Raw genomic sequence first — 15362 nt, 5'->3', positions numbered from 1 at the left:
GGCACTAACCACAAGGCTTCAAGGGCCCCTTTAGATTGTCTTTACTAGAATCTAAATGTTAAATTCTGCTATCATGACAAACCTACTTCCTTCTGCTCCCTCCACAGCTCCCTAACATGTTTGGAGACCTGAGGTCGACCTTTATTGCCCTGATGATCGGCTCCTACGCCTCCTCAGCTGTGACTTTCCCCGGCATCAAGGTAACCTCACACATTTGTTATGATTAATAACATTGCCTGTTTCTTCCATTTCACCCAAAACACAATCATCCCTCAGCATGTTTCATTAAAGCTCAAAAGAAAAAACAAACCATTGCTACACCAGAATGACATATTGATTATCCATTTAATATGTCTGGTTTGGTCCCCTGTTCCGTAGGTGATCTATGACCTGGGTGCCACCTTCATCGTCATCCTGCTGGTTTGGGCCGCCTGCGCCTGCCTCGTCTTCTTCAACTGCTTCGTCAACTGGCCTCTGGAGCCCTTCCCCGGCCCCGAGGACATGGACTTCACGTAAGACAAATACTCCATTCTGGCACGCGCACACAAAGATGATGAACATTTCTGTAGCCTCCAGCTATCAAGAAGCTATGATAATACTATTAGTTAACCTCAGGTTATACCGGCTGCAGATGGCTTCAAACTGAGCCTCGACAGTCTGCATTCCCCACAGAGATCACTGCCTTACCACACACACGTGCATGATTGCATGCTCATACACTCTTGTGCAGTAAATCCCAGCTGTAATGCAGCAGAGGCCTGAAGACAAGAACCACCGTAAAGACTTAGATCAGCTGGCTTTGCTCTGGTTTAACCTGGATACTTTTGATCCCGACCATCTTTCTCCTCTCTTTCCTCAGAGTGAAGATCAAGTTCAGCTGGCTCGGCTTCGACCACAAGATCACAGGGAAGCAGTTTTACCGGCAGGTGACCACCGTGGGGCGCCGCCTCAGCGTTGGTAACTCTATGAAGCGTGAACACCAGCCGCCTAAAGACCTGGCGACGCAGGAGGCCAACAAGCTGTGCCTTTCCACCGTCGACCTGGAGGTGAAGAGCAAAGACAAGGAAGAGAGTAAGTCTGAAACAGAAAACACATTTTCAGATCTCTGTCGTTTTAGTCGGCTTCAGTAAGAATCTGGTGGAAGTATCAATCAAGTGAAATAAATGAGAAGATCTACAGGATTGGAGCCCGGATTTTATTAAAGTGGAGTTCTATGAGGTACTTGTTAATAGACCAATTTGGAGTAGACATTATGGCCTACATTAGATGTAATCAACAGATCTAGCTAATATTCATAGAGAGCATATACTGTTTTGACCTTCAGTTACAGAATGCCATGATATTTTAAGTATGGATGCTGGGTTTCTCCACATATGAAGATGTGACTTTGTCCATTTAGTTGGATGGTTGTCCCAATGAGCTGACAGTGAGTAACGGGTCAGGAAACCTCCGACCGTTTCTGAGGTTTCCTGACCCGTACTCACTTGCTAAGGGTTAGCCTGTCACTGTCGAGACGACTTGTCTTCTGCTGAAAAACTATTCAAGTAATTGAAGAAGGCGTCTATAGGTGGTCCAGAACGTTCTGATGTGAACTGACCTCAAGCTACCGCTAGCTAACTTCCTGCTACCCTCCCACAAAACACATCATCACTGCGTACAAACATCAAAACTGTATACATTAAGTGTAGTAGCCACAGGAGGTGCCGGTAAGCTTGGCTCCTTCAACTGATGCACTCAAAAGAAAAACATTACATTCTGAATTAAGGCAAATATTCACATAATATGCAAATTAAGGCAAAATAATGGATAGACATTAACAGCAACGTCAGCATAAATAACAAGCAGACATCTTTCCCATCTAACCTGTCAACAGATTTACCTCACAGTTCTGACCTATATCTGTCCACAACAATTAAGCCCAATATGTCCCCCCCCCCCCCCCCCCCCCTCCAAAACAGACCTTTACCTCTGCCCTACATCCCTGTTAATCTAACCCTAGTCACCCCGACACCTCCAGGACTCCTCAGGCCCTCCTGACTCCTCTACACCGGGGTCAGGGTCCCCCAGCAGGGGGATTTAGTCTCTTTCCTCTCGGTCTCTTTGGTACCAAACGGACCGTGCAATTGGTTCAGATCCCGTTTTTTTGGAAGGCTGCTCAGCAGGAGTGTGGCCTGCTGGCAGGGAACCCTTCAGAAGCATTGTTGTGGTTTGAAGGCAGAGCGTTGTTTCATGTGTGTGTGTGTGTGTGTGTCTGTTACTGTGTGTGTGTGTGTGTGTGTCTGTTACTGTGTGTGTGTGTGTGTGTGTGTGTGTGTGCAGTTAGGATGCCCATGGTTGGTTTAATAACAGCTGGACGTTTTCAGTCTGTCAGGAGCTTCAAAGAGGTCCCAACATGTTTCCTTCTCTCGTTCCTTTTAACTTTGAAAGAAGCTGTGAAGATTGCAGCAAGCCGAGGTTGCTGCAAATTTCAAAACTTTGATATTTAACACCACACGTCTTAAACGATCTCTGTTATATTCATGACCAATAGTCTCGAGAAGAACCTAAGCTTTAAAAAAACATGACAGATTTTTCAGTCATATTTTTTACCAAAAGCTGCGGCGAGTGAGAGATAATGTGAAATGTTGCATTGCCTTGCAACCATGAGGTGTTTGCCAACACTTCCCTTAAATGAGCCTTGGATAGATACTTGTTGTCCTGGATAATAAACCCATCTGCTCCATCTGTGCACAGGTACTTAATTGGTTTGCCCAGTGCTTCACCATATGGCCAGTTGTGTCCAATTTCCATTTCTATTAACAACTTTGATTAATGATCAACCTTTCATGGAGCACACACCGTTTTCCTTTAGTCACCTAGCTGCTCAGCTGCTCATGCATTAGGCGTGTTACCGTGGCAGCCTGGGGCCAGAGGGAATATTCAGACGGCTGTCTCTTTCTTCTGTGTTAACAGGAAACTTCACCCAGAGCAGGAACCACTCGGTGTAGTTTTCCATCATATGAAAGAGAATTTTAAAGAAAAGAAAAGAAAGAAAATCTTGCGTAGAAAAAGATAGGTTTGCACTAGTAGATAAAAGATGAGAGCTGCTGCTTTACCTGCAGGCTGGGGAGGCTTAAAAAAGGTGATAGAGGACATGTTTCTTTAATTTTCAAAAGAATAAAATTACAACATTTAATTGGGAATTTTCAATATCACTTTGTTTAGTAAAGAGTCTTCAGTCTTATATGAAATTTGACAAAAACTCACACTGCCAATAGTGGTTGTTAGACCAGATGTATCTGCACACTGATCTGATGTGAGCTTTAATTTCCTCCACAGCTCAGTCCTTCATGAAGAGCGTCCTCAGCCCCATCTTCATGCTGAGCCTCATCACTATGTGTGTGACCCAGCTGCGCCTCATCTTCTACATGGGAGCCATGAACACCATCCTGGAGTCCCTGACGGAGGGTAACCTCGAGACAGGTCAGTAATCATCTTATTTACAGGTTCTACATACAAATGTAGAGGTTGCGTAAATTATTTTTTTTGTAGCCAGTTTGTAGTCTGAGCTGTATTGATCAATCACGTATAAGAAGGCTTTGGTGTATGCTGAAAAATCAGTCTGTAAGGAGAGCAAAAGCACACCGGCTCCATTCTGCAGTGATCTGATGATAATTTAGAGCCTGGCTCTACTGATGGTGCTTTTTGCGCTGTCAGCACCCATGTGCTCAGTTTCAGAGCACTTCCCATTGTGGCTAGGTTATCAAAGATATCTTCTGATTGGTCGTGACCAATGAGTCTGTGTTGATAGCTCTCTGTGCTTAAAGTTTTTTATTGAAGCTTTTATTGAAAGAAATATCTCCAAGAAAACATGAAAAGACCTGTGGCCACTTTCCTGCATGTCACTCCCTACTCACTTATTTCTGACTTTGTCGTCCGTCCTTTCTTTAAATGAAGGAAATAAAAAGCCCAAAAATAAACCTTAAAACTCTAACATCTGGCTTCACCAGAATTTCTGAGAATTAACAGGGTTTATTTTTTGCGTTGTGACACCTAACAAACCCTCTCTCAGCTGCTAAGCTAACCTGCCTTTTTGCTTGTTGTTCTTCTCTTCTCTTATTCTCTTTTCTTCTCTTTTCTTCTCTTCACTTCTCTTTTCTTCTCTTTTCTTTTCTTTTCTTCCCTACTCTTTTCTTGTCTTTTCTTGTCTTCTCTTCTCTTCTCTTCTCTTCTCTTCTCTTCTCTTCTCTTGCTTGCTTCATGCTGCCGTTTCAGTGGAGAAGATGGAAGTGGGTAAGAGACATACGGCTTACCTTACAAACATACATACCGCCTACACTTTCAGCCTTTCTTTTCAGCTGTCTGTGTTTTCTAATTTCTCCGTGCACCTAAACTCTTCACGACAATGATTAAAAAGCAGTGAAAACTAAAAATAACGGTGCATCTGTTCTGCCTCTTAGTGAGCGTCTACACGTCCATCTTCGGCGTGCTCCAGCTGCTGTGTCTGGTCACCTCTCCTGTGATTGGCTACGTCATGGACTGGAAGCTCAAAGACTGCGAGGATGAGAACGACAAGATTACCAAGAGGTGAGACTGCACACTCACATTTTGTGACATTTCTCAAAACATTTTAAGAATTGAAATAAATCAACAGAGTAACACTGTAAACACACTCAGAAGAGAGAGTGACAAGGACGCTTGAAAACATAAAAACAAAGCCTGACTTTATTTTATCCAATCAGGGAGCCTGGAGAGCCCAGACGCCCCGACAAACTGATCCAAAAGATCGTCAACGCCACCAGAGCCTTCATCTTCACTAACCTGCTTCTGGTTGGATTTGGAGTTGTATGCCTCGTTCCTAACCTGCCCCTCCAGGTACACCCAAAACACACACACACACACACACACACACACACACACACACACACAGGGTGGGAAACTACTTCATGTCATTTGAAGGGGATGCACCCTGCCATGTGCTCCTGCAGCCCCGAGTTAACACTGCAGTGGTAGAAAGAGACGCTGAGAGATGTACATGATGTACAAACAGGAGACTCACATGGCAATGCAGCTCACTCCATTTCTTGGTGCTATGGTGACACCTACTGGACAGATGAGGCGATGCAGATGTATTTCTCTGTATCTTGTTTAGTGTGTCTCGGTTGGATTGGATTCCCTTTTAAAATGAATGAAAAGTTGTTTTCCTCTTCTCCAGATCCTGTCCTTCATCCTGCACACTATCGTCAGAGGCTTCATCCACTCTGCAGTCGGAGGCCTCTATGCTGCTGTGTAAGTGTGTTTGACATGTTCACAAGAACAGCAGGACAACATAATTACACTGATCCACCACTAACTACAAATGCTGCATGGCCAAAAATACGAGGACACATAAAACATCACATCCATACAAGATAATCCAAGATCCGAGATAGAAATACTGGGAAGTTGTTAAAAGAAATAGATAGATGTACTTTATTGATCCTTAACTGGAACATTTTATGATTCAGCAGCAGGTTATCCAGACTTTGAATTGTAAGACTAAATGCACAAATATTAACATAATCAAATAAAAGAGTATAAATAACTCAGAACTGTTTCTCTATGTAATTAAGAGTGACAGCATACTGAGGGCCACAAGTTGCACAATCATGGATGTTTTGAAGAATGACCCACGGAGCACCACCTCAGCCTTGCTATGAAATCTGATTATATTTGACATGACATGTGTTTTGTCCTGTGCAGGTACCCATCCTCTCAGTTCGGCAGCCTGACAGGCATGCAGTCTCTGATCAGCGCTCTGTTCGCCCTGCTGCAGCAGCCTCTCTTCATGGCCATGGTGGGACCCCTGGAGAAAGACCCTCTATGGGTAAGATGAGACAAATAAAATAAATGCACATTGAACTTGAAACAGAATTACACTTTAACATATTTATAGTGATAACTTTATTTGCATAGCAACTTGAAAGCAGCAAAAGCACAAGAACTCAAACAACAACATAAAACCAACACAGCGTTAGAACCCCCCCCCCCCCCCCCCCCTCATTTGTAAATGAAGAATGTGTCTAAATGTCAGGTTGCACCTCTTTGTCTTTGTGACTTACTTAAATCTTCTTTTCTTCATCATATTAATTCCATCATTGTAAGCACTAGCTTTCCTTTTGACCGCCTTCCTGCCTGCAGCAATGATATAACCGCTAGCTCCTATAAGATTTGCATTAGCCCTCTAACACAGACTGTTTTCCTGCATGCACCAAAGCCTGCTGATACCTGATTGGTCAATACAGCTCAGAAAACAAATTTACTACACACAGAAAAAACAACAACATTTAATTTGCTGACAATGCAGACCGCTAGAACAGATTCTACTTTTTTATGTAGAGTCTGTGAATAGAGATAAATCACTGTGACTGGAGAGCGCTGAATATTAAACCAATAAATGATAAATGTAAAAGTATTCTGACGATGCTGAGAACGAGAGAGACGGACGATAAACCAAAACAGAACACTGTCCTGTTCTGATACTTTTGGTTAGCGTGTTCCTTTATCCAGCATTCGCCCCGACTTTCTGCAGCCGTGCACACAGCCATTGATTAAGTCTGTTTGTTGCCAGGTCGAGGCAACTTTAGACAAACTTACAGAATGTATGGATCCGTGTTTATGGATTGTTTTTAAAAAGGTTGCAGAGCCAAAAAAAAAAAAAACAAGGAGGTTTGCGGTGAGAGATAACAAAACAGGAGAGGGGGAGATGGCTTTGATATATGATATAGTTAGAATTACAATGTGAGCCATTTATTTTTGTGTGTATTGACCTTTTTTTGTAACTAATACACATTTAGACCCCAAAATATGTAAATAAGTAAAAATGACCCATGATTAAAAATACCTGAGTTCTGTTTGAGAAGCTGTTTTTTTATGTTGTGTTCTAACTCTTTTGTATTTCTTCAGGTGAACGTGGGCCTCTTGGCGCTGAGCATGCTGGGATTCTGCCTGCCCTTCTACCTGCTGTGCCACAGCCGCCACCTCCAGCGCCTGCGAGACGAGCGCGACGAGGACCCAAAGATCTATGTCAAGATGACCAGCGACAGCAAGCCAGAGGCCTTCGTCTAAACAGGAAAGGAGAAGACGATCTTTAAAAAAAAAAACACAGAGGACGAGCTACGGTGAAAAGAGAGACGGACACAGAAGAGAAGAAAAAAGAAGAGGTCCTTCTCTCTGTCGCTGAATCCAGACTACTCACTACCTACCTTTCTCAAAAATCACACTCACTCACCTCATTTAACTGCCAATTATGTGTGGTCTGACATGACTGCACACACCACTGTGACAAACAGCTTCACCCCCTCTGATACACTGTGAGAAAACACACACACACACACACACACTATGGAGAGGTCCCACTCCCTCTGTAAGCGGAGGAGAAACATGGACTCATGGAGGGAAAGAAGCAATGATGAACTTTAAAAAAAAACCTTGCTGAAAGTCTCCTCTTCACGTCCTCTCTTTACTTTTTTTTGTGTTTATGTTTCTGCTGTCACATTTGCCTCTGACTTTATGTAAAAAAACAAAACAAAAAAACAAAGATGTCAGCCAATGAGGAGCCACAGTTTGGAGAATTTGGAGGTGACAATGGTAAAAAAAAAAAAAAAAAAAAGCAGTGACAGTATTGTTGCTTTAAGAAGTCACCTCGGGCCATTGTAAGCAGCAGTTACCATGACAACTCTTCTCTCCGGTGTTGCCGGTTCAGGCGACGCAAGCTAGTTTTTCCGGATTCACACTCAAGAGTAGCAGCGTTGGACAAGTTATCTTTGCCTCCTCTCGTTACTCTAGGGCATTAACTGAGAAAGGTTCAACACACACACACACACATACACACACACACACACACACACACACACACACACACACACACACACAGCAGGATTGGTAGCATCAGTCCATTTTGAAAGACAGTTTGATGGCTTTTTAATCAGCACGCGGTGCAGATAAATTGCATCAAAAAGTCTGCAGTAGCTCTGTGTGTGTGTGTTACATAATGCACTATGAGATAAAACTGCATCCTGAGGTTTGAATACTGCATGATGCCAGCGACAGTGCTGGTCCTATTTTTACTGTTTCACGCAGTCACTAGTGCAGGAAAACACATGCTCAACTTGCCATGTCCTTCAATTTGCTCATGAATTCCCTTCTTGTGTTATACATTCTTAATCTGTTGTGTGGTTTTATTCAAACATATATTTACTTGCAATATGATCCCAGCTCTGTGGAAACGTGTTTAGTCTAGGAGGTGGACTGGACTAAGGTATTAGATCTAGTGTGTTTTTGTCAGGGTGGGAGTTTTTAGCGTACAGGAGGAACGTTATACTCACATGAGTTTTGGATTTGTTGTAGCAATAAGTGCTTCTGTGAGGTGCTGGGCAACATGTCGACAGTCGACACACAATCACACACAGACAGGCAAACATGGACATTTAACAGGCTGTAATCAGCAAGGTGCTAGACAAATTACAGAAATATGTTTTTTTGAATTTTACTTTAAGGTTCCCATGAAACTAAAAGATTCTTTAAGGAAAAAAAGGTAATTTAGGCTGTTTTCAAACAGGCTCCTGTGAAAAATGTTTTCAGACAGACTGCTCCTGAAATCTTCCTGAGATGGTTGTTGTCCCTCACAGAGAGAGGAAGAGGGAGGGGGGTCTTAGGAGGCAGGACAGGATGTAAAAAGAACAATGAAGACGAAGTCAGACGCTAAAATGAGAATATTTTCCTTTATATCAATGCTTCCTGTAGGACGACACAGTCACAATATCAACAAAAGAGCAGAGAAGAACATGCTGATGAAAATAATGAAGCAGCTTCATTTGAACCCTTTTCAGATTCAGATTTGTTTTTCATGCAGCTCCATTGGCTCCTTTTAATGACATAAAAAATCTGCTTGTAGTCCTTTTGGTAGTCTTCTGTTTTTAAAGGAAAATCAGAATCAAATATCTCTCTGTTAGCTGTTTCATGGGAACTTTAAAGGACAGTTTGTTTCACTTCAGACGTAAGAGCTGTTTTTTTAATTTTTTTAATGGATTCCAAAGAACCAATCAAGTAACCATTTTAAATTACTCTTTGCTGTTGGTTTCAGTTTTTGTGTTTTCCTCTGTACCCTCAAGTGAAACTACAACAGCCTCTCTGGGAAACTTGAATTCACCTCTAATAATAATCTGTATTTAACGTAAAGGGAGATTTAATTGAAGGTAGCAGGCTGCTAGAGATCCAAAACCTCGAGCTTCTGAGGACTCGACACAGATAATGAGATGAGAGTGTGTGTAGAGAGTAATACAGGGAGGTAATAATAACCGCTGACTCATTCAGCCTGCTGTCTTCAAACACACACCAGAGAAGCTCCTCAGATATTTTCTTACCTTGCAGAAAGGCACTTCCAAAGACAGCCATGACCCCTCAGAGTGCCTCTTTTCTGTGAATAGATGATGGGAGGGAGTGGATTTGGGCAGGATGTGGCGTACTTGTTCCTCTTTCCCTTCTATCTATCCACACACGTGTTGCTTTCATCTATCCATAAACACATCCTCAAGTGTTTACTGACCGAGCTGAGAGACGAGCCTCTGCTGCCCCAGTGAGTGACTTAAGAAATGAATGGCACATGATGCACTTTAGACCTCTAAAAAAAGGACCTCAGTCACGTATTTCTGTACGGCTTGCCCTCCCTGTAATTGTACGCTGGTGCATGATGCAAAGAATGTAGACTTTAGAGCTTCAGATGTAGATTTATAACTCGTAGAAAACCAGAAAGATGCTTTTATTTTTTTATATTCACAGAAACAAAAGATCTATCGCTTCATACGTCGCTATATATTTTGCCTTAGGGTGCACAGAAAGCATGGCAGAGGTTTGTCTCTCGGTTTGTCAGTAAGGGTGTACACAGCAGAACTGTAGTCTTCTTTATCTGTAACAGAGCAAAGAACATTGTGTGGAGGAAAAAAATTTGCAATTTTTAACTGTCCAGTGAGAAGATGTGTGAAGAAATCTACATTGTCATTTTGATTTTTTAACTCCAGAAGTGTATCTGACAGACAGCTGTGTATCACGTGTTACAAGGAATTAATCAGTTCAATTCAAAAAGCCAATTGTAACATGTCATATGTCAAAGTCTTGTCCGAGGACTCTGACCAATTTTTTGACCTTCCCTTTGGCACCAAACGAAAAATTGGTTTGTGCAAACTCACATCTACTTTCTTTGCAATTCTTTATTCAAACTTTAACACTGTTGTATCCCCAAAAGTAGAAAACTGGTTTAACAAGAACAGGTTTCAACAACAGTTTCCTCAACTAATGAAGGTCTGAGTCGTCTAGTTGTTTACCAGCTCTGCTTTTTGTGACGGATCTGAAGAACAAGTCCACACTTGAGTCTCATTTTTAGAGCAACAACTTTTCTCAAGGACCAGGAGCATTTTGAGCATTTCCATGGCAAAGTCCAGCTCTGTGTGTCAGCAGCTCTGTGTGACTTTAATCGTAGTCTATCTTAAACCTAATTTCTTGTTTAGGGATGAGTTTTACTTTTGTGATGTGTTGCACCTGCTAAGATTGTTCCAACATAGGCTGACAAATCTTTCACCTAGCTCCTAGTAGTTGTCATGTCCTCTTTAAAATGTGGTTGTCATAGTGATGGTTTTGAAAGGTGGGATCACTTGGAGGATGAGGAGGAGCAGATGGTTTTACCGGCTGTTTGTAATCAGCAGTGTGTTCTCAGATTACATCCCTCAGAAATGTTTGATGACTTTGTTTCTACTCCTGCTTAAATTTTACATGAGTGGAGATTATTTCATCCGCCCAATAATCTAGTACTGTTAAATTACCTTACGGTGTAGTTGAAGATTCCACCACTAGATGTCACTGTTGTTATTTGACACTAGTTATAGACTGCTCGTAGTTCATTCTTTGAGCTTCAAATATTGAATTAGTTTCAAAAGAAAGAGAGAAAACAAAATGAACAGAAACAAGGTGTTGGTTGTGTTCGTCGTCTTTGCCGCAGTAGTTGTAGAAAACCCTCTTAAAGAGCTTCAATGCAGAGTTTACACACCAGTTTTGTACTTCAGAGATGCAACAGTTTGAGTTTTTGCAAAGAAATGTACACTTTTTGTTTGACTTCATGCAACTTTATTCACATTTACCAATCTTGAAAACCCATGTTAACAATTCAAGCTTCATAGAGCGTACCTGGCAGTGTGCTGGTGTGTCTCTGGGACTATAAAGCATGTGCAGGTACACTCTGGTGCTCCAGCATCACTATGAATGTGGAAAAAAGATGGACGTGGATTCTTCATTTTTCAAAACTTCTCAGCACTTTCCCCCTCACTGCCGTACCTTAAATGTCTCAGAGTCAGCCGGTCCTCAGTGCCGTCACCTCACCTGCTACTGTATGATGAGAAGTCTATAGGTGTATTGATTGTGTTTTAAAGGTTGTGTGTGATGACAGGTAAAGGGGATATCAGCTGTTACACAGACGCCTTCCCTTTGGCACAAACCTTTTTGTATTTTTTTTCTACCTGCCATGCTCCATTTTAGTTTTACCGTCTTTTATGATTATACTTTTGTTTCATCATGATGTTTACGATGAATGTGTATCTTCATGTTCTTGTGTTTTATATTTGAATTTCTTTTGTCTTGTACCACAGTATAGCCGTTGTCAATTATATTTCAAGATTCAACTGAAAAAGAAAAAAAAGGCAGATCAATATATGAATCAAAATAAACAATAATAATTTGTATAAAGATGTGTCTTTTGATTTTAATGCTGTGAATGTGAATCATTCTGCACTTTTGTTATCTTTCAGAAAAAAACAGGTTTTGTTTTTAAATTCTGACTGGCACTGCTTTCCAGAGGTGTGGACTCGAGTCACAGATTTGATCACTTTGGACTCGACAAAATCATGACAGACTTGCAACTCGACTTGGACTTCAACACCAATGACTTGGGAGTTCACGTGGACTTGAGCCTAATGACTCGAAAATACTTGAGGTTTTAATGTTATTTTAGGTCCCATATATAATTTCTGCGATGCACAAAAAATGGACGGAATCACAGCGTTTTACAATGAAAATATAATCAACTGTGAACAGAATATCGTGGGATTTGCCTCAATGTTTTCACTGCTGGCATTTAATTTGGTGAAGAGAGCTAATGACTTGTTCAGGACTCGAAATTCAAAGGTTAGGACTTTTGACTTGACTTGGGACTTGCCTGTCTTGTGAATTGACTCGGGACTTGCAAAGCAATGACTTTGCCCCACCTCCGCTGCTTTCTCGAGCCCTTTGTCGTCACAAATATTAGTGGTTTACAGGGTGAGCTGTCTGTGTAAACCCAAACAGCTGAGATTTTAACCCCAACTTCACCTGGATTTCTTCCTGCAAGCCCCCTTGGAAATTTTCTATATGAAGTCTAAACAATATCAACATATTGTGAATGTGTCAAACTTAAGATAGCATTGATATGACAAAAAATATCATCACAGAGTCAGACTCTGTTGTTTTGTCTGACACTTCCCCATTGTTTTTTTTGTCTCATGTCCCACATCCTGAGATCATCCGTATGGGCGGACAGGTGAAGTCTTCTGCTTTGAGGGACCTGTGGAAGGAACCACACAAAGTTCTGAAGCTTTAAAAACAACAGTGGTACAGTTTTAGACAATCAAAAACTGAAGTTACCCAACATTGGATGCAGTACTTTTTGGTGCTTCGTGAATGGTAATATCTTATGTCAAATAATAACCGACAACGCCACCTGGGGGCTTGCACCCCAGGAAATACACAACTTAAAACTCCAAATGTAAATAATTAAGACACAGATTCGAACACTGATGAGGCAGGGACATGGTTTCAAAAGAATTTAAGGGATTTATTTGAAAAAAAACAGGAAATATGCAAACCAAGGTGGAATTAAGCTGTGGGGGAGAAAAAAAAATGGTTAAACAATATAATAATGCAAATACTAATAAGGACAATTAAGATATAATTTTTATTGATCACAGAATCTAAAATTTAAGTTGAGGTTTAAAACACTACCAATCCAGAAATAAACCAAAACTGAGCTTAACCCACTAGATAAGATGCATACTACACTGAGGAAGGTGTGGGGGTGCTACCACATACTCACCTTCTTGAAGTAAATCTCACAGCAATCCAAACTTCAGTGTCATCTATTTATGACCCACAGCTCATAACTCGCATGCAAAGTGTGGGGACCTCACCCGGGGTACCTAACCTCCCCAACTAAGTTGCTGAAAGAAAAACACAAATAATTAAGTAACAAAAACAAAATAAACAAGCAATTTCCAGTTGGTTGACGGCAAACTAAATAAACACTAAGTCAAAGTCATACAAAAACAGAACGATATGCACAAACCAAACAAAACTTAACAGGGACAATCAATGAGATAAAGGGACCAAAAAGAAAAGTACTTAAACTAAAGGCAAACACTACTAAAAAGGGCAAAACAGCAGCAGTTAAAGCCACCTAAAAGGAAAACAACTATTAATAAAAGTAAATCAATGTTTCAACTCAAAGCTAAAAATACTGAACCCACCTACTCACCACCATGGGGAATTAGTCAGGACTGATCTGGGGAGCAGAGAACCATGGAGCAACTATCACAGCTGCAGCAACAACCAAACAATGATTTCATTAACTATTAAAACAAACAAGTTAAACATTGCATCAAAGCTGTACGCACCAGCAGCAACACTAGACAGATGCCAGACAGCAGCAAAAGCACGAGCCATGTATTAGGCATCCAGGTGCCTTAAATTAGCTCACCTTATTAATGAGCCGGGGGAGGGGACAGGTGAGAGGCTGCAGTCAAGGGCTCCATGTTTGGTGTTGTCTACCACATATACAGTACAGACCAAAAGTTTGGACACACCTTCTCATTCAATGAGTGTCCTTTCTTTTCATGACTATTGACATTGTAGATTCACACTGAAGGCATCAAAACTATGAATTAACACATGTGGAAATATATACTTAACAAAAAAGTGTAAAACAACTGAAAATACGCCTTATATTCTAGTTTCTTCAAAGTAGCCACCTTTTGCTCTGATTACTGCTTTGCACACACTCTGCATTCTCTTGATGAGCTTCAAGAGGTAGTCACCTGAAATGGTTTTCACTTCACAGGTGTGCCCTGTCAGGTTCAATAAGTGGGATTTCTTGCCTTATAAATGGGGTTGGGACCATCAGTTGTGTTGTGCAGAAGTCAGGTGGATACACAGCTGATAGTCCCACTGAATAGACTGTTAGAATTTGTATTATGGCAAGAAAAAAGCAGCTAAGTAAAGAAAAACGAGTGGCCATCATTACTTTAAGAAATGAAGGTCAGTCAGTCCGAAAAATTGGGGAAACTTTGAAAGTGTCCCCAAGTGCAGTCGCAAAAACCATCAAACGCTACAAAGAAACTGGCTCACATGAGGACCGCCCCAGGAAAGGAAGACCAAGAGTCACCTCTGCTGCGGAGGATAAGTTCATCCGAGTCACCAGCCTCAGAAATCGCAGGTTAACAGCAGCTCAGATTAGAGACCAGGTCAATGCCACACAGAGTTCTAGCAGCAGACACATCTCTAGAACAACTGTTAAGAGGAGACTGTGTGAATCAGGCCTTCATGGTAGAATAGCTGCTAGGAAACCACTGCTAAGGACAGGCAACAAGCAGAAGAGACTTGTTTGGGCTAAAGAACACAAGGAATGGACATTAGACCAGTGGAAATCTGTGCTTTGGTCTGATGAGTCCAAATTTGAGATCTTTGGTTCCAACCACCGTGTCTTTGTGCGACGCAGAAAAGGTGAACGGATGGACTCTACATGCCTGGTTCCCACCGTGAAGCATGGAGGAGGAGGTGTGATGGTTTGGGGGTGCTTTGCTGGTGACACTGTTGGGGATTTATTCAAAATTGAAGGCATACTGAACCAGCATGGCTACCACAGCATCTTGCAGCGGCATGCTATTCCATCCGGTTTGCGTTTAGTTGGACCATCATTTATTTTTCAACAGGACAATGACCCCAAACACACCTCCAGGCTGTGTAAGGGCTATTTGACCAAGAAGGAGAGTGATGGGGTGCTGCGCCAGATGACCTGGCCTCCACAGTCACCGGACCTGAACCCAATCGAGATGGTTTGGGGTGAGCTGGACCGCAGAGTGAAGGCGAAAGGGCCAACAAGTGCTAAGCATCTCTGGGAACTCCTTCAAGACTGTTGGAAGACCATTTCAGGTGACTACCTCTTGAAGCTCATCAAGAGAATGCCAAGAGTGTGCAAAGCAGTAATCAAAGCAAAAGGTGGCTACTTTGAAGAAACTAGAATATAAGACATATTTTCAGTTGTTTCACAC

General features: G+C 41.8%; 1 protein-coding gene and 1 long non-coding RNA gene across 3 annotated transcripts in view; one reads left to right on the top strand and one right to left on the bottom strand.

Moving 5' to 3' along the window:
* Positions 1-7598, top strand: part of LOC132980063 (large neutral amino acids transporter small subunit 4-like) — a 28188-nt gene extending 20590 nt beyond the window's left edge. The window contains exons 6-15 of one of the 2 annotated variants that reach the window (XM_061045965.1): positions 108-200; positions 379-512; positions 860-1071; positions 3319-3462; positions 4255-4272; positions 4440-4566; positions 4722-4854; positions 5195-5268; positions 5722-5845; positions 6925-7598. In XM_061045965.1, the coding sequence (XP_060901948.1) occupies positions 108-200; positions 379-512; positions 860-1071; positions 3319-3462; positions 4255-4272; positions 4440-4566; positions 4722-4854; positions 5195-5268; positions 5722-5845; positions 6925-7086 (1221 nt within the window). In that variant the 3' untranslated portion in view covers positions 7087-7598. The remainder of the gene's footprint in view (positions 1-107; positions 201-378; positions 513-859; positions 1072-3318; positions 3463-4254; positions 4273-4439; positions 4567-4721; positions 4855-5194; positions 5269-5721; positions 5846-6924) is intronic. The other variant, XM_061045966.1, reaches the window with a different exon arrangement.
* A 4640-nt stretch (positions 7599-12238) lies between these two features.
* LOC132979856 (uncharacterized) lies at positions 12239-13777 on the bottom strand. Its single transcript, XR_009674110.1, has 3 exons — positions 13571-13777; positions 13133-13492; positions 12239-12604 (listed from the first exon to the last, which is right to left on the bottom strand). It is a non-coding gene; the product is annotated as an uncharacterized LOC132979856 (long non-coding RNA).
* Between the last annotated feature and the right edge of the window lie 1585 nt (positions 13778-15362).

The sequence above is a fragment of the Labrus mixtus genome, chromosome 9, assembly GCF_963584025.1.
Source record: "Labrus mixtus chromosome 9, fLabMix1.1, whole genome shotgun sequence".
Taxonomy (NCBI): Eukaryota; Metazoa; Chordata; class Actinopteri; order Labriformes; family Labridae; genus Labrus; species Labrus mixtus.
Note: the sequence above shows the minus strand (reverse complement) of the source record. Positions and strands in the feature narration are given on the sequence as shown.